The following is a 25908-nucleotide window of genomic DNA, read 5'->3' on the forward strand; positions in this document are numbered from 1 at the left end:
GTAAACTGCCATCAGACTCTAAGTTGTTACAGTTGTATGGTCTCAGGAATTATTTCATAGTAAGTTGAAGAGGTGGCTACAACTACAGCAGCAGAAAGAAATGAAGAAATGCATGACATTCATTGGGATTTGTCATGTTGTGGAGACTGGAACAGGGGCTTAAGGCAGAAAGCTGCAGTGCTCATGCCCCACCCCTAGACCCCCCACACTTTTAAAACCACTGCGCCACCCCTGCCCTTAAGACAGTGTGTTGATTTTTAATTTGTCACCCGTGTGTCGCCTCTTCTCTTTAAGAGAGAAAATTAAATCCCTCAAATATTAGGCACTATGTGTAATTTGAGCTTTATACTTGCAAATTGGTTTTAAAAAATGAAATCCTGCAGCAGCATATGCTTTATGCACCACATGTGAATAAGCACCTGAGAGCAGGAAACTTCTTTCACTGCTTTGAAAATGCAGTCTGTAAGTAGATGAGGTACAAATGGTGGTGGACACAGACATACTTCAAAACCCTAACAATACAGACAGACAGGCACAACTTAATGGAAACCCTAAAGGCTTCGTATCTCTCAGCAACACAGAGGAGGAGGAAGAGTGGGGGGGGGGGGGGGGGGGGGGGGGGTAAGTAAGTAAAGGGCTAGAGAGACAGAAATACTGTGGACACGGGATGAACCGAGACAGAAAGCAGATAAGAGAAGGAAAAGTATGAAAAAGGAGGATGTGGTGGGGCACTGAGATGAAAAGAGAAGCAAAACTGCAACATGGGCCAGTGATCACAGAGCACCCCTCCACCCACCACCCCCCACCCCGAACTCCACACCGCCCACCCCATATCTATTAGAGAGGCATTCGCAGCTCTCTGCTCCACTCTTTTCACGACATCCCCCTTCTAAAACCAACAGCCCTGCCATCCCATTAGCCTTGCCAAGTTGAACTACTGGTGTTCTGAAAGGCCCAGAGGAGGTGGAGGTGGAGGTGGAGGTGGAGGGGGTTAGAGAGGGGCACTCTGCGTGTGCGTGTGCGTGTGTGACAGGTATGAATGTGGATGTCTCTGTCCCACTGGGTCTGTTGACAGCTTGGTGACACCAACACGTCCCTGCCCTCCTCTCACAGCGAAGGAGAGGGAGGAACGGCAGGCCACCCTGGGATTGACATTTAACAACTGAAAAGGAGTGTTCACATTTAATCGCTAAATGTTAACTGCCATAATAGCCCCACTTCGCTCGGTTAGTAGGGGACAAAGCTTTAGGCCCCATGGAAAGAAGTAGTCCCACCTCCTCATTGATTTCACTGACAGAGCAGGAGGCTTAACACTGACCCAATTGCAGCACTGCTGATAATACTTATAAGTATATTTATAGCACTTCTAGCTCTGCTAATTTTAGCTTCCTGCTGCTCATTCTTAACTGTGAGTGGCTACTGTGTGAGTTTCCATTAAACTAAAAACAGGAGAAGGCTTAACCTATATCTTTAAGAAATAGTCTCATTTTGCTGTCACTGCTTGATATGATTCATTCTGTAGCTAGTTCACAAAAGCTTTTGCAACAGCAGTTTACTTTGAAGAAATAGAAGTTAGCATGATTAGCAATCGCTGTCAACACAACAAAAATAAAAGCACACGCAGAAACACAAACTTCACCAGCAGATACAACACATTGCACATTAGAATATTCTATTTAACTATCTTCATGCAAATAAAGCTAATTTGAATTTGAAAACCAGCACTGGGAATATTGTTGACTAGTGATATCTGTTAGCTTGAGCGTAGTGTACAGTACAACCACCAGAGTATTAAATGCTTGGCACCAAAGGTCTCAATAATATAAAAAATAAAATGCTTGGAAGCATAAAAATCAGAAGTTGAATGTGAGGTAAAGTAGAAAACAAAGTCAAGAAACTTTTTTAGCTCTAACATCAGAGAGTGTGCAATAGCTGAAGATTGAAATGACTTGAAAGGATTTTCAAATCATTTCCACTCTCCTGAACTCAGCATATTACCTCGCACCAGAATATTCAAACCAAGTCCTGAACAGGATAGAGCCACCGTTGGTAGAATTGTTATGTGATTATAGCATCTTTCAATTCTTTTTTTTGATGGCTTAGCGTTTTAGGTAGAAAAATGAAACAATACTGGGGAAAATCAGTGCTGTCTGGCTTTCAGTCAGTTTGTCTTAGCCTTCGGATCAAATGCACCAATGTGACACAATGTGGTAGGTAGATAGGTATTATTTTCAAGAGAGAGCTGCTGTGCTTTCTCAGACAGCTTTGAGAAGCACAGCAGCCTCCACTACTCTGATTTCCTCAATAAATTGAACTTGCACAGTTTATGCAAGGTCAAAGTTATGATGGCAGCAATTTTACTGTAGGAAAAGTTAATTTGTTCATCTCTCAATTTCTAAATGTAACTCTACACCTGAATAAAATCTCAATCTTTGGGGTGTTAGCTTTAGGAGTTTAGGGTATAAAATGCTCTAATAAAAGCATATACGGTAATAAACCTAACATACTTTAAAAAATGTCAAGCATAGCAGAGAATATCAGAGGAGACAAGGATATAAAGTTAGACTGTTAGTCCCTTTGCTGTTATTGCCTTTGGTGTGAAAGTGGTGTGAGGGTACGATTCATCACATATAGTAGTAGAGGCTGTCAGCCACAATGTCTTTTTTGATACTTCCACTGTGGAACGTCAAAGCCAGAAACTGTTCAAATCTTACACATAGTGATATTAATTTGGAGCCCAGGCCTCTGGTTCCATAGTACAGTGAAAGTCTATCAGTCATCTAAGCCACTGATGTAACAAACCTCATTACAATTTTAGATCATTTAATTACAGTTATTGGCCGTTTTTGCCAGTTTACCACAGTGAAACTATAATTATAGAAGCTAAACAGCAATGTAGTTCAGATTAGATAACCTTCACTTCAGATAACCATCTGTATACCCAACATCTGCATACACAGAATATTTCTAAATGGCTGTGCTAGTCAGTTTTAGCTACATCTCATGTCTGCTAATGAAAAAAGCAATTAACGCATGTTTTGCAATGGTTGAACTTAATAGCTGTGCTGAAATACTCCGATATGATTATGCATTCACAGATACCTGCATTAATGAGTCACTGGAGCCGCAGATTGCAACGCTCATGTGTTCCTCCGAGCACAATAAAATCCCAGTACAGACTGCTTCCATCCACATTGCCAGTAAGTATCGCTCTTTATCTCATAACTCATAATCACCCCAAGACACCAAGGGCCAAGTAGTTACTTGACATGTCACTGCCTCTCCAGCTTGACAAATGGGCAATGTTAGTCTCAGCAGGGATGGGGAAGGGCAGGAGGTCGAGATGGACTTCATATCCAGTTCATTTTAAAATGTGATAGACAGTGAACCCACTGTGGACTATTGTGACCCTGTGTGTTAAAAGGCAATAAGAGATCCATTTTATTGAAGTAGTGCTTCATGATGTTCCTACAGAGCCCGTCTGGTTTCATTCTGTTCGTGCACTACATAGCTATGAGGGGACTCTCTGGGTCTAGAGGTAATAATCTTTCCTGAAAATTAAACAGTGCAACATTTTCATCTGGTGTCACATTGCAGGAAGAACTCTCTTATAGAAAAGCCATTTCCCCCAACAGTTGATTGACATACCAACCGACTCCATTTGCGGGCTGTTGAAAAGCAGACTTCCTTTGAGAGGAGGCGGAGGGCGAGGAAGAGGTAGAGGAGGAAGAGGAGGGTCCGTATATCGTAAGCAAGGATAAGCACAGATTTATCTGATGTCTTCTTAAAATAAAAGAAGTAACATCATCAAAACTGCCTTTATCCATGCCTTTATAGACCAGCCCTCCTCTCCACTGAGACGGACAGAGTCGAAGACCACGCACACCATAGAGGTTAGGACATTCATTTCAGTAAAGTGGACGACACAGAAAAAGCTTCAGTGAAACAGTTTAAAACATACATTTCAAAGGGTAAGAATTAGAACAGAGGAGTGAAATGGGACCAGTTGGGTTTTAAGGCACAACACAATGAATAAAAAAATACAATGTGGGCCAGCTGCAACAAACATCAAGAGGTACAGAAGATTCTTATTTACATACAGTTTGGCCTAGTTTGGTTAGATGTTTCGTTAATTAGACCCAAACTCTACTCACACAATGGACTTCTGAGTCGAAAACAAAAACTCTACTGCAGCTGAAATCTCCTCTTTACAATGTTTTCCTGTAGGTGAGCCCACATTACAACAAGACTAATTCAAACAGAGCTGGATAGGGGTGTAACTGTAGGTACATGCATCCCATATTTGGTACGAGATGTTCAGTTCGGTATATGACCTCAATAGAGTCAAAATAGGGCGACATCTTAGGCGGCATATGTAAATCACCTGGATAACTTTGGCAATGGGACAGTTTTTGTCTTTTAGCTTGGCCATGCTACTAGAATTAGTCCCTGGATGTTGATAGACACAAAATAATCTGGAGTGTTATGGATGTCCAATAAGTGACAGCAACAATGGACAAACCTGTGTTCCAACCTTCTGAAGTGAAGTGGGGTAACATTTTGTCTCTAGGAACAGAGACAATCAAACATACTGGCTTAAACCATTTGTGTGACTTTCATCCTCATTGTCTATTACAGGCTCCACTATAATGTTCCTCCAAGTGCAGTTTTAGTCAGTCCATTGTGTGCACCCTGTATATAAATTAACACAAACTGCAGTTAACCAGGAATTATCCACTGCCCTGGCATTTACTCTTAGTGCCAATAGATGGACCAACAAGTACTTCACTGTGTAAAACAGGAGTGAGATACATAGTGTTGCTAGTTCTGAACTAAAACAGCCAGCATCTCTATGCTGTGTTTCTGCCGGTTGCCTGGTAGCCCAAATATCCCACATTTCTAATCCTTTAAGTTGATGATAATGCAATATGCTGCACTTGTCTTAATGGACATTTTAAGGATTATGTTTTATTTTATTCCATGGGTTTTAAAAAAAATCTTTAATCTTGTTCGTCAACCTTGTAGAGACAGGAGATGTGGGGGTGCATGTCTGGAATCAAACCAAGGACATTGTGATTTAACATTAAGTTATCAGGTGGGCCCTTAAAGGATATTTTGTTTACTAGACTGTACCAAACTGTGGATTTTACCTACTGTTACACCCCTACAACCAGAGCACAGAGACCAGACTACACACATATACTCATCACACAGACAGGAGAGCTAAATGTCAAGGGGAAAATACACAGGTTAGGTATATAGATAAAGGTCAACGGGATAAAGCACTAGACTACGATCAACACTCCAGGTATAAGCTGCCTCCAAACACTGATCTAGATCTGAATCTTACTTCAGATTACCACTATTAATCATTAACAGGTTTATAAGTAAGACACAGTTTTTGTGTACAAGTGGTTAGAGGCAACTTTGACCCTTTAACAAAGAATCCATCCCTACCATGGTGACTCTGGGAGCGGACCGGCCAATGTTTTTCTCCTAGAAAACAAAACCAAGCGGTTATTTATTAGATTGTACTATAACAGAAAATACAGTTACACTCAACAACCAGCAGTTATAGCAGTAGTTGGACTGAAAAAGCAGGGTTAAGGTTACATTTACAACACCAGTTTCGGTTATAAGTGAAATTGTCCATTTTTGTTCAAACAGGCATTTGTTGCACTCCAATCAGACAATAAAACATAATAAAAAGCTCAGGTTTATGCATAACATCTTTTTTATGAAGTCAAAGCTGCCCACATGTCACAGCAGCAGCTATGTGGACACACGTTGTGCAGAAGGCTGCGGGAAATGAGAACAATTTTAGTGCTCGGATATCGATTGTGTTACAATTTATCTTCCCATCAACTACAAGCTGATGCCACCTGACACCATGACACAAAGCATCAAGTCACACCTCTCTTTCTCTTTTTCTCTCTCTCTCTCTCTGTGTGTCCACCACACAAACACACACTCGGACACATGCGTAAAATGCCACCAAGTGTAGGGGAAGACAGAGAGGAGTTGGAATTTCAAGATAAGAAAGAGAGAGAGAGAGAGAATAGGGGTAGGAGGAGAGGATAATAAGAAGAGGGGAGGAGGTGTAAAAAGTCACCATTGTTCCCCACACCCTGACACCGCAGGGCTCCAGCCATGCGGCACTTTGATCCATCACTATCGATTTACCATCAGCTTCTCATCGCCGCTGCCTCCCACACAGCAACAGGGAGATGCGTTCCTCAGCTCTGAGCGATATGCACACCAGTTTTTACCTTAAACCCACTGACCAAATGAACCCTCGTTAGTTGGAGGACATGGATGATAAGAGGTGGGTGTGTTGAAACTTGACAATGTTGCTGTAGATACACTGATGAGCATGAATTGCAGATTTTTCCACATGAGAGTACTTACACCAGCGGGAGGTTTATATTATATTCCCTGTGAAAGAAATATGCAAACAGCACATGTCACTACTAAAATCCTGAAATACACATAACATCAGTATGCACAGCGCGAGGGCACACACTGTAGATTTGCATTACACTGCTGTATTACATCCACTGTAGAGCACACTGTTTTCTGCCTTATATCCTTTTGTCAATTCAAAAAAGCTCCTCTCATCAAAACAAGAATACTTTAAGTAACTCAACTATTGACTGTATATTAAAGAGACAAGCATGTGTTGTGTTGCTAATAAGAAGTTGACCTCTTAAGCAATGAAACACCAGCTTGCTTAATTCATTACATTCTGGGTCTTTGCTGCAAAGGTCTCACTTAGATAGGTGTTGTAGTGTAGCTACAATTACTTGATTTTCATGTCATTTTACTGACTTTAGGATTCTTCCTACTGTTGGTCTTTTTCTATTGTATTATTTTCTATTAGCTTTTAAAATCAGTGTGATTTGGTTTTTGTTTATTTTAGGTTTTTTTTTTTAAATGTTCAATCTATTTAATCTTGTTAGATATAGTTATACTCACTTTGTAAAAGTACTATACAATTAAAGTGTCATTATTATTAATATGGGAGTGTTAAATATAATCCATGACCTTGAAAATATGAATGACAAAGGAACACAAAGAACACAGGCAGATTTCTGGCACAGCTTACAGCAGCCTGCAGTTAACATACATAATGAGCTTGCATCTTCACATCAGTGAGTAAACCAATTAAACTAAATATCATAAATGTCTTCTGCAGACATAACGCATCACAGTGCACAATAGCAGAAAATAGTTTTTTAAAAATCATTTGAAGAAATGATTTTATTTTAATATTGGCAGTCCTAAGCCTCCATACATGGGTATTGATCTGCAGTTCCTGATTGCCCCTCTTAGATTTATTATGGTCGTTTTGACCTCAGGAGGCAGTGAAATGTGCACTCTTGCACCTTAGAGGAGCAGGAAACACCAGTGACATCAGTCTCCTACTGTACCATGTTAAGCAGGGACACTGGTCATTCCACCAAGATCACCTTGAGAGTTATTCCAGTCAATAATCAATCGATGGCTTGATAAATCCATCAGACATGTAATGCAAGGCTGACGTATTGATGGGTGTGGAGTATTTCGTCCAGAGGACACACTCTGTCATGTCCTGCATCCTTTGTCTGTCCATATCTGATGCCTTATGGCTGGTGAGAAGGGATAAAGAGGACGATGCAGACGCATTGGTGCAGGATGGGACCTGGTGAACTCAACCATACAGGCAGCTTTTGTAGCAGCAAAATGTATTTCTTTTGCATTGGTTCAGGTAATGCAGGTAATTCATCTGTTCATGACCCTGCTGTATGAGCTTGAAAAGGACCAAACTGAGCCATTTGTAGTCCTCAACGCATCAGTTTACTGGCCTGAGTGTTCCAGCTCGGTTATTTTGAATCAAAATGTGACAAGAAACCTTGATGCTCCAGCATTAGTTACAGTTCTCCTGACTCGACATTATGCAGTGTGTATTTATGATGTGCAATGTTTTAGTCAACAGAAACTTGTAAGGTTGAAGAGTGCTCCGGGAAGATTTAACATTTCCCTTCAACGCTAGCACAACCAAACAATCCTCATTTCACAGTCTTGCCATGTAAAGCAGTCACTTATTTTGATGCACTTTTTTTTTTTGCAATGCAGGGAGTGGAGATAAAATTAAAAGGTTCAAACCTGTCTGTCAACGGAGGGATGGAAATTTTTAAAGCAGGGTTACAAATGACACAAGTTTAGCTGGCAGCTCAACAGTAAACAACATTGGTTGTGCTCCTTAATTGGAATAGGACTATGTTTTTACCGTCAACAGCTAAACCTGAAAGTAGTCAGCAGGGGTGATGCTGTAACAGGCAGAAATTTCTGACTTTTCGGTTAAGCGCCACTACGGAGAAAGACAAGTGCGAGTGAAAAGCAGCAGAGGAGTGAGTGCACTGAGGAGACCTCCCTCCCAGGGCAAATCTACTTGCCAGCATGCCCACCATCAGCACTTAACAATGTTTGCTCAGATTTTCAGCCCAAGGTAACTCATTCTTACAAGGACTCTGCTACAGCCACCTTACCCCAGCTGGCCCTGCCATATCAGAAAAGGCTATCTCCTGAAATCAATGATATGGAGTCAGCTCAAATGTCAGCCAAAAACGTGGTATGTGTTCAAAATATAGTCAGAGTCGATGTATGACTCTTAAAAATACAAATTCTGCTAGAAGAACCAAGGACAACTCTTGTAGGAAACTGGCTATTTGGTCTCTGACCTTTGTTATCAACAGAACACATGAAAGCAATTGTATTTTGGCTTAAACGCCTAACACAGCTGTGAGTTCATTGATTAGAATGTGCGTTTTAGTGACAGTTAAGCTACAAAATGAGAGAACTGACTCCAGGGGCTGCTGACATACTGTGATGCATGTGGCAATAAAGCTAAATGTTTTTTTATGACTGCAAGACTTCACATACTCTTGCATTCATTCATATTAACACACAATCTATGTAATATCTCATAAACCATGTTCGTTAATGGTGTTGACTCATTCAGCTCAAGAGCCTGGGAGCTGCAACCGCATTCAAACAAACTGATCATTCATTTATCGCCACATGTATCATAGTAATGTGCAAATTCAGAGCTTTCAGTGTAGCACGCAAAGCTGCTGTTTCCATATTTACTGCCTTACTGCTCAACAGTCTGAGATGGAGGAAACCTGCACTTTTGTAATTGTGATTTAAAGGATTATGCTGAATTATTACATTATATTGGGGTCTTTTTTGTAGTTTTGGCCTTCATGTATCTCTGTATAGTGATCAAATTGATTGCTAAAATGAGGTTAAACAGCTCAAGAAATAGGCTACAGAGCAATCAAACATGTTTTAAACAAACTACTAGTTTAGCTCAACGTATTTAAAGGAGAAAACGAAGGCAAAGAGTAAAATTACAATAATTTGTAGACAGCCTACTTCTTTGGCCGCTGTACAAACACACACAGTTTCTGGTGCAGTCACTTTAAATTTAACTTTAAATGCTAAAGTAGCTGGTTAGTTAGTTATTGTGATACATATATACAAATGTCTACCCCACGTGGACCTATAAGACACCAAAATACTGTTAGAGTGGTGAAACATAGACAAGAACAAAATGTCAAAATGTTACATTATGCTGCATTTTGCATACATTTAGCCTACATTACATAAAAAAACTGTTAGCTAAATTAGCTAAGCCAACTTAAACTGTTTTGCTAATTTGGCTAAATTGTTGGTTTCTTTACAACCCTTCTGAGTGTCTTCTCATGTTTTTTTGCACTGTGAGACTTTGTAGCTATGTTGTCATGTTCCTGGATCTCAGCAACATTAGCATACCTGATAAAACATGAAGGCCACTATGAAAATAAGACCCAGCTAAAGCTAATATGAGGCTTCAGCAGTGTGAGCTAACCATGCCGAGTGTGTATCTTAATCCTGGTCACTTTGAAGTTTATTGAGGGTATCGTGTCCAGGATATTTTACTAAAAGAAACTAACTTTGGAAAATAGCTACACTACTGAGCTAACTCAAACTGCTGAAGCTACATGTTAGCTTTGGCTACTTTAGAATGCACTTTTTTACCGAATGAGAACTGATTTCATTCCGCTTTTCCTACATTATAGTTGCTGTACGGAGATATCGTTTCATGGCCATAGAGAGGAGGGACATTACCACCAACAACCAACAACTCTTTTAGTACTTACATATGACTGGTAAGCATCGTAATAAGATAGACTTAAAAAGAAATCAAACATATCCTTTAATTATCTGCTTTGGCCTGTAATTACAATGAAGTTCAAAGTTTTGATTTCTAAAATGTGCTTTTTTTTGCTCATCTGCCACCCCAGTTGTTGATTTCTTTCAATCAACACCTCACTGAGTGAAGACGCACTCAGTTTTGTACTTTCTTAATCACGACACATTAGCATATTAACAAATCAATTGGCACGAAGAGTGAATCTCTCTGTACCTGTCGTAAAACACTGGGTGCAATATTATGCTGCATACTGAATGTGTGATTTGTTTCACATACCCCTTGGCCCTCACCTGACACTCTCACACACACATACACACAGACACAGACAGACACACACACACACACAGTCGCTCCCCTGCTGGGTGTGTTGGATTGCTATCAGTCCCTGAGAAAGCTGCTTACATAACCACGCTGCCAGCACCAGCACCAGCCCACGTCAGACTCCATATTAGATGATAGCATCTTTAATGGCTTTTTGACTATGTTGCATCTCACTTGCAGTTTATGAAGACAAGGCCACTTATGAGTGTGAGAGTGTGCATGAGACCGAGGAGGCGTTTGACTGCTGTTTTTCCTGTAAGTGATGTAAAATGAGATGGTGTAATGAAAAGGAATAAGAGGGGATGATGTCGCTGGGTTTGTATGACGGAGACTGAAGCTGCTCGGCCGCTTTTAGGAGCAAAAGATAGTAGTGAGTCATTTGTATAGAAGCTTACGCAATTGTTTAAAAGATATTCTCAGGGGCTTGAAAATAACGATGTTAAATATTTATGCTTAACTGGTTCAGGGGTTGGGATTATAAAGCATGAAAGCCGATCGTGACGCGATTAACAAAAGCAGAGTACAAAGTTGCAGGAGTTTACCAGTCGTCTTGCAGGAGAAAGAAGAAGGAAGAAAAAAAAAAAAGCTTTCTTCATTAACTCTCCATCTCATACAGCAATCCCCCAAGCTCAGATAGAGCAGGACGAGTGAGCACGGGAAAGATTAAGAGAGGGAGAGTGAGAGCAAAGATTCGATAAAGAAAGGGGAGAGTCTTATTTCAGTGCTTCACACACTGCTGGATGATCAAAGTAGAAAATGCTGTTTTAATTCCAAGAATCATATCTCATCTCCTGTCCACAAGCTCATTATAGAGAATTATGCTGCAGGACAGAGGGGGAGAGACGAAGGAGGCTCACAGAAAAAGCCTCCAAAATCCAACTAGACTACTACACTAACCCTAATACTCATGTTTTGTGTGATGTACAGCTAACCTTTCATGTTGTAAAAAGGGAGTAGCCACCTTTGATTCAACCTGCAACCTCATCCTAGTTCTGCCCCCCCAACAGAGGACAAACACTGAATAAACAATGTTGTAATTGGACATGGACAGTGTTGTTGGACAAGTTACTTAAAAATGTAATTAATTACTCAGTACTTCTAGTTCAGAAGTAATTTGCTACATCACTTGTTACTTTCTGTAAGTCAAACGTCAGCCAAAGATGCCACCTACTACTTTTAAATTAAACAGTTGCTTCATCTTCTGTATATAACATGTAGAAAACAAACACATTGTGGTTTAATAAGCAGCATCACATATCACTCAGTCACACACCCTCCAACTCTGACCACAACACTTCTCTTTTTGCTCAGCTAAGACCTGTTCAGACCAACTTAACCCACATACTGTTCATATTCTACACACTCACACTATGTTCTGGGTCAGTTTTGACCCGGTCTAAGAATCCTCTCATAAAAAGTGTCTATACCAAACTTTGAAGCACAGATGTGTTTAGAAAGCATCAATAGTTGATCTGACTGATCAATAAATGTGATTAAACCTTGATTCATGTTTCAGAGAGCAGAGAGAGTGTATTTTTTAGTTTTTACACCAAAAACATCTCCTATCACACAATATCATGTCCTATTTGACCTAAGACATGAAAATATAACATAGCAATAATGATGGAAATGTATTTTATAACTTTATGGAAGTGTGGGGTTTATTGTATAACCATTAGAGCCATCAGTCTTCACTGCTACATCATAAAAAGAAATCCTCATAACTACTATCTTATTAAAACTATGAACTATTCATTTCACTAAAACACATAGCAATAGATACGGGTCAGAATTGACCCAGAACAGCATCAATGGACAAATATTTGCAGCACCTATACAAAAGTAAAACATTTTAATATATTTTCATTTTTGGGCAATTTGGGCCACTTTAGGAAAAGCTGTCAAATGTCAAAACTGGTTGAATTTGACCCAAACAGTATGTAAGGGTTTAGGACTGCATCAAAAAGGCAGCTCCCTCATTCACTTCAATGAGACAATTGTAAGGACAGAATGTGGGTGCAAATCAGAGAGCTAAACAAAACGCTGCATCTCCCATCTCAGTTTTTGCCACATTGCAATACAGCGTCTAACAAAGCACTGTGTTGTCCAGTTGGCAACACATATTGAAGTGTACTGGTCACATCGCAGCGCCTCATGCATAACAACCTATCTGTTACAACACATTTAGACAATGTGGTTTGTCTACTCCTCCACCTGGTCCCTCCTTTTAAAAACAATGCTGCTCATTTTCAGCTGCGAGGCATGTCTTACCTAAAACCTTGCAAAGTGTGAATTTGGCAAGGCTGCTGCAACCTATTTGGGTAAACAGATGGGACAAGGGCAGATGTGTCCAGTAGCAGCGAAACTGCAGGCACTTATCAATTTCCCAGTCCCACAGTCAAAAAAAAGCATTATGCTGTGTTCTTTGGGATGTGTGGTTATTATTGAAGATTTTGTAGGAATTTCTCTGATGTGATGCCCTCTCACAGGACTTGTTAGTTCTTCAAAAAGCTTTGTTTGGTCCCCCCGCTTGCCAGGCTGCTTTTGAATCAGCCAAGGCTTTGTTGTGCTAAAAAGATTGTTTTGTTGTGCAGATTTTTTTTTTATAAGAAAGGCAAAGAAAGTGTAATCGCTGATGCTTTGTCCAGATCTTTCTGCAAATTTCACACATTTTTTCTCGAATTGAACTTTACAGGGTGTTTATTTCTATGGAAAAGGGCTTTAATTTCTGTTCAGATGTGTTTTTCCTCCTCAGACTGGATGTGTTTGTTCCAGGTGTGTCTCTGTGTACAGAGTAGGAAGATTGGTAGATTAGCTTCCAGCTCCAGCAGGTGTTTGGCTGCTTCAAGAGACAGTCTGCTAGATAAAGAGCCAAGATGGCGCCGCCACGGTGTAGTGGCATCTCCTGTCTCCCTCCTCTCCGCAACTGGCCACACTTCCTTACTCTGATGTTGTCCAATCATGGTTTTTGTTCTCTATCTTCTTGAAGTTAATGGGGGTTGACTGCCAGTTTGGTTAACCTGATTTTCTCATGCCAATGTTAGTTAGGGAAGTAAGTAGTTATGGTTACTTCCCAGTTAGATTTGTTTTATTTATTACATTGGCCTGAAGTTAAATCAAGCTCTATTTAATTGTGCAAATACACCCACTGTCTTCACACTGAGCTATTTGTCTTTGTGGCTGTTTGGGACTTGGGGAAGATTGGCCTTCATTCACCTTGCCTTTTGGACACTCCTAGACTGAGATTAACAGATATATTACCTGAAAATGGTAACACTGTAGTTCTATAGAGGATACAGCAGGTGTCATCTTGTGATCATTCCCCACAGTTGTAAAATGCTGTCTGGTAGTATTAAAAACTGCTGTGCTGCATCAGATAAGCTTCAGACTCATGGATGTATTACTGCACTGATTCCCAACCAGGGGTACTTATACCCCAGGGGGTACTTCTGCAGCTGCCAGAGGTTATTGGAAAGACTCTGGGGAAGTCAAGTAATAAATTATATATATGTAGTGTAAATACATTATATCCATTAATGTGTGTTTCTGTGGTAAAGTGACACATAAATAGCGTTACAAATCAGCGTGAAAAAGAGGAAAAAGATTAAATATTGACAGTTCTAGAATCTCTACAGTGTATCCTGGTTGGGGGAAAAATCCACTTTCCACTCTTATATAACTGAGAGCTTTTAAATAACATCCAGTTTAAAATCAGTTCAAATGAACACATTTGGAACATGAAGAGTGATGTTGATGAAGTGCTAATTGGGGGGAACCACTGTGATACAGAAATTAGCCTTCCTGCAGCTTTGTTTTTTTTTTTGCCAGCACCTGTAACAACACGGCTCTGCCAACGCAGCCTCTCGCTTGTTAGAAACTCCCCGCCCGCTTCAGTTCTGAACACCTGGTAACATGTCCTTGACCAGTGTCTCTCTCCACTGGATGCACCAGACAAAACTGTCCAACCTTCCCATCCAACTCTTCATAAAACATCAAACAAGCTCCAAATATGCTGCAGTAATGGAAAGTTACTGGGATTTGCAACTGTAATATCATTTCTCTATTTGAAAGTCAATATTAACCAACTGTTAAATACATTCATCCACATCTACAGTGTTTTAATTCCAAGTAAATGTCAGTGAATTAGCTAATGGCACATTCAGAGTGGAATGAATTAGTTTGGGCAGCTGACTGAGGCCACAGCTTTAGGAGCTGATGTGTGCCTTATATGAAAAAAAAATAAATAAATCAGAATAAAAGCAATCCCCTAAAGCAGATGAAGGAGCGCAAGATGACACCTGATGTCAGGCTGTACAGCAGCAACGAGCACCGAGGTGTGACGACCCGAAAACAACCCTCCCTTTTCTGCCATGTATTTTTCCTATTGAGTGAGCAACAGACAAAGATACCTGCACACAGTGTACACATCCATCCATACATTACTCCCCCCTTCACCCCCCTCGCTTCCCATTCAACAGCACAATCAGGCTCAGCAGGGGCTCCAGTCTCCAGTCATTACAGCCAGTTAATTCTAAACTCATTAACAATGGAGCCATAACAATAGTGCGCACAAAAGCAGAGAGGTGTGGGTGGACTGCCTTCACGCAGGGAGAGCGAGAGAGAAAAAAAAGAAAGAAATACAGGGTTTTTCATAATCAACTGTCAGTCATTTGCTAAGATAAAGGCTTCTTTAAGTCTGCATAGGGGACTGAAGCCCACAGTTTGCAATTTAAAATGCCATTTTGCTGTAGTTTTACAAAAGAAACATAAGTATGCAGTGTCATGACTACGGAGGATTGGCTTCATGAATAGAAATGTGTTTCCACAAAAGACAGAGAGGAGAGAGTTGAATTAAAGCCTCTGACGTATTCATTGAAAGTTACAATTTTTCTGTCTCCTCTGGCCTCCTGGTTCAATAAGGAATAAAAAAAGACACACACACAAAAAAAAGATTTGGATGAATATTAAGCAGTCTTCTCTGTACTGGGAGAAAATGCTGGTGACCTTTCATGCCCTGTGGGTTTTCTTCACAGGTTCCCACTTTTGTTTAGCTTTTTGGTAATTTTTCAATTACCATAAGTTCAAAAGTTGAATTCTTTTTTTTTTCTCCCCCCACCTCACCATTAAAAATTCAAATACAAACCTTCAGAGGCCTTCATATTCCTGGAGGTGACGGACAGGATATCCTGCTTCAACAGCAGCATCGCCACACAGCTCAGAGCACAAAAGGCTGACAGGGACTTGACGAGGTGTGTGTGTGCACGACTTGCTGCCGGCGTGAGGTGTGAGTGAGACAAATCTGAATATTGATTAAGGCCATTTAATCCACCTCTGCGCCTATTGATATGTCAATCATCCTGCTAAATCTAGTAAAGCGTATCAGTCTGGCGAGCGACACAGTGGCCCAAGGACAGCGCTCTTTTCTGTTGTGTTTTAATTGCTGTTGGCAGCGCGTGCCGTGACTCATGGTAATGAGTTAATGAAGTCATTGAGATTTAGTGAGCAGCCACAGGCTACGGACTCCCTGCCGAGAATAGTGCACCATTCAATATGGTTTTATTAACATTTCAGGAGAGTGCCACCGGTCACATCGGCTGCACTGATCACAGCAATTGTGATTAATTCTGTGGCCTGCCAGATGAGACCGGGGGGAGCGAGGTAACATGGGATGAAGTTTTTGGCACCATATGGAGGCATTTTAAATATTTCATCATGATTGGCTCTCACAAGGAAGTCATCTTTTGCTTTTTGTGCTTTTTTTCAAAGCGAACACGCGTTACGCAAAGTCAGATGAGCTTTGATCACAACACTTCACTGAATATGCATTTTTATCGATTATGCAAATGATGCTCTATTCATGTTTTTACTGATTGTTGTTGCCACTTTGATGTTTTTTGTGCTCTCTTTGTGCAAAGCAAATTCCCCTTTAGACAAATAAAGGTTTCATTCATACACACACACTCCATACAGTGCCTGTTCAATTGAATCAGTCTCTTTTTTGAGTGAAAAGAATTAAAAATCTAAAATACAAAACATGTCTTCACCCCGAATCTCATAGGTCACACCTAAATCCTCCATGCTGAAGCCACCTGGTCTGTACCACATAATCAGTCAATTGAAGATCAGCTGTGCATGTTGTTAAGGGGTTTCCGCTCAAGGTCAGACTTTGTGAGTCACCATGAGCACAAAGGAACACTCCAACTGTTCTTAACATCTCTTGGAGTTCAGCTCAGTCAGTCATTAATAAATGGAAAGTGTATGTCACAGCTGTAAATCTGCCTCAGGCACGTCCTCCTTTAAAAAAAACAGTGAGAAGGAGACCAGTGAGAGAGGACACTGAGGGATCTGTGACAGTGGAGCTTCAGAGGCTCAGACTGCTCAGACAATAACAGCTGACCGGGTGTTTCACAATGTTATGTGAGAGAGAGAGGCGAAGACAAAGCCACTATAGAGAAAAAAAAATCTCAGTTTGCCAGAAGGCACATGGGAGACTCTGAAGTCTCTGGAAGAAGCTTCTATAGTCTGACACCAAAACAAAGCTTTTTAGCCACCAAACTAAACAACATGTTACATAAATACATCATAAAGAATGTGAAGCATGCTGGTGGCAGCATCGTGCTGTGGAGAAGCTTGAAGGCTTCAGATGATGGAGAGTAAAATCCTGAATTCACCTGGACTGAGGAAACCTCATAAAGTCTGCAATACAGCTGCTACTTTGTTTCCCAGAAAGAATATTACAGGAACAACTTCAGTTAAAGTCTCACTTGTCAAGAAACTTGTGTGTGATCACCTTTTTGGCGTCCAGACACACATTCTGGGACGGCTGTGGTTCAGGAGGTAGAGCAGGTCATCCACCAATTGGAAGATCGGTGGTTTGATTCCCAGCTCCTCCAGTCCACATGTCAATGCTTAACCCCAATTTGCTCCTCATACCTGTGCCAACAGTGTGTGTGCTAGCTCCTGTCATCAGTGTATGAATGTGTGTGAATGGGTGAATGTGACATGTAGTGTAAAAGCTATTTGAGTGATTAAAGGACTAGAAAACTACTATAAGTACAGTCCATTTACTGTTTACTATACAACCTAGCATGATGAACTCCACAGTGGGGTTAAACCTTTATATGGAGACCTACTGTACTTACAGTGCAAACACTTTTTAATGATGTAGTCTAAATACATCTTTCAACAATCAAATAGAAATGTTTGGATGTTAAATTCAGCCCACGTTCTTGTGATAAAGTTTCAGTCACGATGTAAAGTTGGGATAAAGTGCAGTCCCTAAAAATAATCTGCACACATTCAGAACATCATGTGCATTAAAATGTCATGAAACCCAGTTGGAATCTTTCCTTTGTACAATATTTATGTCTTAATCATATCTTGTTTGCTGTATCTGTCTGTTGAGCCGTAAAACATGAAGACTCTAATTCAGTCTAACCCTGGAAACTGGTGATTCACTCCACAACAACAACATCAACAAAAAAAAAGACTTTGTGGAAATGTATTATTTCAGCTTTTGTCAGGTAATTGGTTGAAAGCGTCTAGCCGAGGCGATCAGTATTCTGTGTGAGCGGCTGAGGTAAGGCGGTCAAGTCGGAGATATCTGACAGAGCCTTCCTCCGATCTAATTAAGTAATAACCCTCGCTGAGAGGAAACCAGGACGAGCCCGGAGGAAAATCTATAGAATTCATTTCAAGAGACGCGCAGCAATTTGTTTCAAAAATGACAAATATTGCGTTCGTTAGATGAACAAAAACATAAATCAACTTCTAAAATTGTTGCGGGGGTGAAAGACCCTTTATGACACTGTTGGCTCGTTTTGCATTTCTAAATTGGAACATTAGTACTCATTGAAAGAAAGTCTGTCTGTATCTGTACTTTTCCACCTCCATCCTTGATGTTTGCTGTCTACCTTCGCTTCACTCCTCCTGAGCAAATCTAGGGCTTCTTGTGCAAATAGTTTTCGGGGCACCTGTTGAGACTAACGACACGCTGCATAATGGAGAGGCACTTTGAAGAAGGGGGCAGGAGGAGGCCAGTTTGTAGATTGCAAGGTGAAGGTAGCGAGGACTCCTGCGGGTCGGACTGGAAACATTCCCCCCACTGGGTGAAATTACATGTGCGCAGCCTAAACTGCAACACAAACAACTTTTGAATATCCTAGATTTGTAAAGAATACCACTCATAATGTGAACCCTCGAAAGGATCGGCAAGACGAGGTCGCCTGCTTGTGGCTTTTGTTTGGGCGAAACACATCAAAACCCCTCTGACAATTTATTTTTAAAGGTGTGCAAATGAGGTCTTTCTTTCTTCTGCCACCATTACTCTGTTGGTATCATGTGGGGAAACAAATTGAAAGATGACTGAAGTGGAAAATGACTGTTAGTGTATTGTAACTCAGTTTGAACTGGTGAAGCATTGTAATTATGCACCGGAGCCAAGCATGAAATGTTTACCCAGGGAAACAGCTTACGCCATTCAGAAATGCGCAACACGTACATGTCAACAGATGAAATACAATGGGGTCTTTATGGGTCTGTTTAATTATTACATTCTGCAGCTCTGGAGCTCAACGTGCCCCCCCCCCACACACACACACACACCTCCCACCTCCCCTTTGCTTTTGACAAAGCGTCATATTTCACGTTGGCATGCGTTTCAGTCAAATGAGAGCGAGTCAGGTTGATAGATCGAGGGTCTGCAGAGATGATGCATTTCCCCTGTGATTGCTTTCATAGCCATTATTCACAGCATGGGGTGATTAGTAGGCCGGCGGCTGACACCTCTGCTTGCGCCTGTGTGTGTGTGACGGAGCCGTCTCATAGGAGGGTCCGGTTACCTCTGCCACAACACTGATCTTTGATTGTCGGGCTCAATCAATGGGACCAAAAGAATGGATTATGTGCATTCCTATCAATCAGCCTGCCAGGGTGGGGGTGGGTGAAGGACAGACGGCAGCGGTGCTATTTATGAATAAGTGCTGGAGGACTTGTGGAAATATCACTCAAAATTCAGTCTCCAGGATGTCATTGTGTTACCTGTCAAAGGTATTTTGGGAGGAATATCTCATAGCTGACCTTGACTAGACTTTGCATGTAATAAGATAGAAAGCGAGGGTGGCAAACTGTTAGGCAGAGCCTTGACCAATCGGCTTGTTTGAGAGATTACTGTTTAAGGATGTTCAAGGGTGTAACTTAAACAAAAAAAATCAAGTTTGAACAAATAGAAACTAACGTGCTTTTTTAAATGAAGTCAAATGAAGCCCCATTCATTCATTATCTTTACAGCTTATCCTCTAGAGGGTCGTGGGTGGGCTGGAGTCAATCCCATCTGTTATTGGGCGAGAGGCGGGGTACATCCTGGACAGGTCAACAGTCCATCACAGGGCTAATATATATAGAGAACAGACAACCATTCACACACACATTCACACATTTAGAGACACCAATTAACCCAAACTGCAAACAGCCGGAGTACCCGAAGAGAACCCACACAGGCACGAGGGGAACATGCAAACTCCACTCAGAAGGGAACCAACCAGCCGATGGGTTCAAACCCAGAACCCTCTTGCTGTGAGGGTGAAAATGAAGGTCACGTACCCTAAATTGTGTTATATTAATGAGTTGTTCAGCTCATTAACTGCTGTCTTGCAAACTAAACGGTGACTTCAGCTTCATTCTAAACAGTTTCATCTTTAAAAAAGGCAGCAAACAAACAGCCCGACTTTTTAATTCATGATTTTTCCCAATACAAAATGTTTTCACACGTCCCCTCTCAGATGGTTCGGTGTCGTGTTTGTTAAGAGCGGCTCGCGGGTTCTCTCCGTTTTGTATTAAAACAATGATTGCCTAATTTATTGATAAAAATCAGAGTGACTGTGCGTTTTACACGACGCCTCCGCCGCAGCTAAAGTACATTGTGAATTTTGAATTCAGACAGATCACTACAGATTAACTGTGACATTTTTTTCCCCCACATTCCAACTGTCATTCAAATATGAATAACAAGTAACATCCATAGACTATGTATTTGTGTCCTTTAAAAATGTTATGCCACTATTTTCTGTAGAGGATTGTATATTAAATTACAAGTAATGGCATTATTGATGTTTAATAAATCATATACTAATTATTTAAACATTATAAGCCATTAATAAGGCTCAGGCTGCTGAGTCATTCAAGTCATTAATAGTAGCTTACATGTTTCTCACTCTAATAGACCATCAAATCTGCAGTTATACATATTAATGAGTCATTAATTAAGGGTAATAATGGTGTCTCACTCTCTAATAAACCTTCAATTCAGCAGTAATAAATAAAGTGAGTGTTTTCTCATAAGCTGGCAACTCAGATCTTTATTCTCACTGATCTGAAGTGGGTGGTTCTATTCTATTCTATTCTATTCTATTCTATTCTATTCTATTCTATTTCTACAGTTTATAATCCCATCATAAAGAGAGCTCTAATGTCTCTATGTATAATAATTGTTGGATTGTCTGTGGACATTGTAGTGTAGTTTTTCATTGCACAAATGCATCTGCTCCAGTCAAACTGCATAGTCAAATTCAATTAGAAGAAATTAGAGTACATTAGTGATGCCCTATTAAATGATTAGGGGGGAGTTACTTCAAAGAACACTTACATAAGACCTGCTTTTTTCTGATTATTTTTTTTTAATAAATGAATATCTCTTTTAGATCTCTTACCATTGCAAAAGTGTGTCCTGTCAAATGGAGAGCATTCACTTTCTTTTTAAGTCGATAGAAAAACATTTCCTCAATTAGCCTTCTAAAAATAGAGGGGCCCAAGATGGCAGCCCGGGGTTATTGCATCGGATGAGATTGTTAGCCAGCTCATCCACGACGCCCTCGGATATAAGCTGGGTCATTTTTAAAAGGCCGTAAACCAAAACAACCAATTTAGCCATGAAAGTCTTTAACATGACCCTAATTGTGCATTAATCACTATCGAATTATATAAATATCAACTGAGTCACAACAATACACACTGTGGATTTTTGAGATCGTCCTTTCAGGCCATTAATTAAAAGCAAGATAGCAGAACATCATCAGGACGGCGTAACCATAAAGCCACCAGGGTCTCCGGAATGAGTTATAGCTAAAAGGCTAATGAGGAAGCTAAAAGGCTTGAAGTCAATGCTCTGCCAGCTCTGCACATATCATCCTCTAGAAAACACTCTCCACTTTTTATTATATTTCCCAAGGGGTAGTGTGGCAGCTGCATGGCTCCTTCCTCCTGGTTTCATTTAATATCTTCATGCTTCCCTAGATTTACAGATAAACCCTCATGGTCAAGGAGCAGAAGAAAAAGGGAACAATGAAAAGTGAAGATCCAAAAAAACCGACAGTATCAGCTCAGGTGGGTCTGAGCACTCTGAAGTAATTCTTAATTGAGTTAATTTAATTTCACTTCCAGCAAGCAAATATTGACTCACTCAGCTTGTAAACATTTAATTTTCTCTGAACAGCTGATTCTGGTGATGAAAGGACCAAATACTAATTACCGGAGTTTGCTAATTAATATTTGAGGCGATTAATAATGTAAGAGTCACTTTTTTTTTGTTTTTTCATGGAGTATTGTTTCCTATAGCCTCACCTCTTTGGCAATCACTCTGTCCTCTAGAGTACAAAATAAAGCTATAGGGCAAGATCAGCCGCCATGTGACTTTCCTTACCGGGGGAATGAAGACAGGCATGAATTTTATTACCTCCCGCTAGATGGACTGCAAAGAGTTCAGGGCTGTTTAGACTGAACCTGATGCAATATTAATGGCTCCGGTCAGGTTGGCACAGACAATGCTCTGAGTAGACGGATCAATGCCACATCCAGGGAATAGAAGCAGTTTAGTGAAGGGAGCACAATTGAACTGGAGGTGTGTTGTGTGTGTGTTGTGTGTTTTTAAACAGGCAGAATCTGTATATAGTAGTCAACCTAAAGCCTCAGTAGAGCATGTATAGCAAGAGTGCAAAAACAGCCTCTGTGATGATATTGAGTGGACAGGATCGGGAATGCTTCTTTACATCAGCGTGAGTCCGGTTGCTTGTGTCGACAACATGTTTTCCCGCATCATAACTCATCAGCGTCATGTCGCCGTTTGCCTCCGTGCATGGTTCACCAACAATCAGCTGACTATCATAATTAAAAGACTGAGCAAGCAAACGGCGGCTCGGGCAGTGTTGGTAGTGTTGTACAGTAAGCACGGATACAGGAACGGTTTTTAACGCTAACACCTTGAGTGCTTTGCTGTCAGCCTTAGCGGTTCAGTGCTCACGGCTGCAGGAGTCAACTCCCTCTGCACAGTTCTTTTTCAAACTAACACCCACGAAACAGTGGCTGTAAATTGCTCAGATGTAAACACGTACCCATAAGTGGTTTAATTCAAGTTTCTACCCTACTGGTGGTATTATAATTGAATGGAAGACTTCCATTAGATTATCTAATTGTAAACACAGATTTAGACTCCAAAATAGGATGTAAGTGCTCGTAAGTGATTGAAGCCCTGTGGTGTCCAAACACTAGCTAAAAGAACTCTGTTTAATTCTGGTGTTTGATTGGTCTGTTGGTGGCTTTAGATATGAGCCTGTAGTCATTATGCAGGAAAAACACTTTGGTTTTAAAAGTCAAATTTGAATTCTGCTCCCTTTTTCTGTAATAACGGTAAACTATGATGCTACTTAAGCCATCAGTAAGCCTTTCTCATATGCATCATTTTTACATGTCACAGTAGGAAAAACAGCAGTAAATAATCCGATGAATGATGGCTGAATTTTCAAGGTCCCGGTATTGCACATGGTGGCTCAGACCAAATCCAGCAATTAGTGAAAAACAGCAGGACTTCCATTCATTTCAATAGGGGCAATGCCAAAATGCAACCTAATTTTCCTACTCTGACAAGTAAAAGATATCTGCTTTAAAAACTGCTTGTTGCCACACTGCTAGGAGACATGATATTAGCTTCCATGGTGCGCCGCTAACTGATGAAAAGTTAATGGTTGTGTCCGAAATCACTCCTATTTACTCATTCACTATTCCCTAAATAATAGATACTAGATAGTTTACTCCATAGTGAGCAGCAAATCACCATTAGCTGTAGAGTCACATGATGGTTTTCACATCTTTAGAAACAAAGTGGAGGTTATATGTATGTATGTACATATGTATGCATGTTTATGTATACATGTACGCCAATACAGCATATTAAATAGACACACTTTAGATTTTAGGCTGTATTTTTCTGATTCATGGTCCCAATATGGTGTCACCCTTTATTGGATACTCCCCTCGTCTCCCTGCCTTTCTGGGACAATGATTGGCCTAATGTTACATGACCATGTAGCCAAGCCACCTTGGTGGTGCATTGGCTGATGCATATCTGGATGCACATAATTAGTTTTGTTTTGTTTTGTTTTTTTTCCCTTTTCTGCTTTTTAAATATCCTGTTTAATACCACTTGTAATGTGTTTTATGATGGCCCTGATGAAGCCACAAGCCGAAACATGGAAAGCCCTTAGCATATAGTGGAAATATTTACAAACTCTGGACACGCAAATTAAAAGGCAGACGATAAATGTAGTGCATGATTGAAGGGAGTCCATATAGAGATCGCAGAGATCTACCATTAGTGACTAGTCTTAGTAAGACATTCAATATTTGGGAGGCGCTACTGTTCTCTTATGTGCTGTGTGTTATGTTTGTATTCCACTGGAAACTGAACACTATATAGATACATTTTTTTTTCCAGTTCATCTTTAATCTAGAAAGAAAAAACCTCTAGCTGCATCCACAGACTGACCACAACACTGTATTCCCAATCTTACTCTTCAGAAACATCCATGCCCTGCCTCTACTACTGCTGCCATCCTGAGGGATTTGAAGCTGTGCGCAAAATAAAACAGACCAGCTAGTACACAATATCTCAGAAGGAAGAGCAAGTGAGAGACTGAGAGCATCGACACGCTGAATATTTTCTGTTTTCGCCGGCATATGGATGTTTCAATTCTGCCATATGTGCCTGAGGGGAATTCTCCCTTGAGCTAGCTCTTCCTCTTTCTTCTGCTCCTCCTCAGGGATCTCTGGCCCCCTCCGCCACCGCTCCCTGTCATCCTAGGCATGCTAGCTGGGAGCCTTTTCTCCACTGCGTCCTCCCCTGGCTTCTGTCACCAACCGCTGTCTTGAGTGTCTCAGCTGAGTCCCTATCTCCCTGCGGCTCCCGCTAGCTCTGCAGTGCACTGTGCCAAATGTGAGGTAATTAAGACAGAGAAACTGCTCCACTCAGTTGGGAAGAGGATTGAAAAGCTCATATCTGTCAGAAGCGGCAGCATGTGGCTAAATTTGCCTGATTTGAAAGCGCTTCAAGGGGGTGCCAATTACTATGTGCATATACTATAGGTGTGACTCATGTGACTTATATGACAGGGATGTGCAGGGAAAGTTTGGGGAAAAGAAGTTTGTTTGCATGTTGATGATGTTCCTCCTCAGCTACAAAGCACTGAACTACCTGTGTGCTATATATAGGCTACAGTTAGATATTTATCTTTTATATAACGCCAAACAACCAGTCGTGATCTTCAACTTACTGTACTATCCTATCATGATGTTTAGCTCTTATTTAATCTAATACACTAGTCAGTAATGTTGCCCACCTCCTTTAAGACTGAGACTCTGACAACCACTACATAAAGAATATATAAAACCTGTAATGAAACTGAAAAATTTAAATACCTCTTGCACACCTACAATATAGTGGATGCAGTGGGTCAATGATTTATGTGCCCACTAAACCCCTAATAAAATGTATTTAGCGTAGATGTCTGCTTTTTATTGTCTCATGATAAACAGTATTGCAGAGGCTTTCCTGCCCTGATCAGACTGAAACTCTAACAGAAAGTAAAATACATTTATTGTCAATTATGTCTTTTCCAATATCAGACTGAAACTATTGTCATTTTTTCGTCGTCTACTTACATTAAGGAATCTGTACATTGAAAAATTTTAGCCCTTAAAAACTACAAATCATGTTTTCTGTAATTATTGTAGTGTATTTAATCTACACGTTTAGACTGTTCAACCATTCCAAGCAGCCATTCATTTTTATACAGTTTAAAAATCAATAAGCAGGGGTTGAAACTTGAGTTGCGTAATCCATGACATTGAGCTTCATGTGTCTTACAATCCTTTTTTCAATGTTACATTACTCCTGCGAGACTTCACTGGCGTCACTGCGGGCGCTTACACAACTCAAGCAAGTTCCAACAGTCTGCTGACACTATAGATTTTCATACCTTGAGAAAAAAAAATATGCAAACTTGTGTTTACGTGGAATGGTAGCC

At 40.6% G+C, this 25908-nt stretch overlaps 1 protein-coding gene across 1 annotated transcript in view; it reads right to left on the reverse strand.

Annotated features, from left to right (window-relative positions):
- Window positions 1-25908, reverse strand: part of LOC128381568 (protein shisa-6) — a 68194-nt gene that overhangs the window by 16571 nt on the left and 25715 nt on the right. Inside the window, exon 4 of the mRNA XM_053341605.1 lies at window positions 5458-5496. Within this exon, the coding sequence (XP_053197580.1) occupies window positions 5458-5496 (39 nt within the window). The remainder of the gene's footprint in view (window positions 1-5457; window positions 5497-25908) is intronic.

The sequence above is a fragment of the Scomber japonicus genome, chromosome 20 (genome assembly GCF_027409825.1).
Source record: "Scomber japonicus isolate fScoJap1 chromosome 20, fScoJap1.pri, whole genome shotgun sequence".
Classification (NCBI taxonomy): Eukaryota; Metazoa; Chordata; class Actinopteri; order Scombriformes; family Scombridae; genus Scomber; species Scomber japonicus.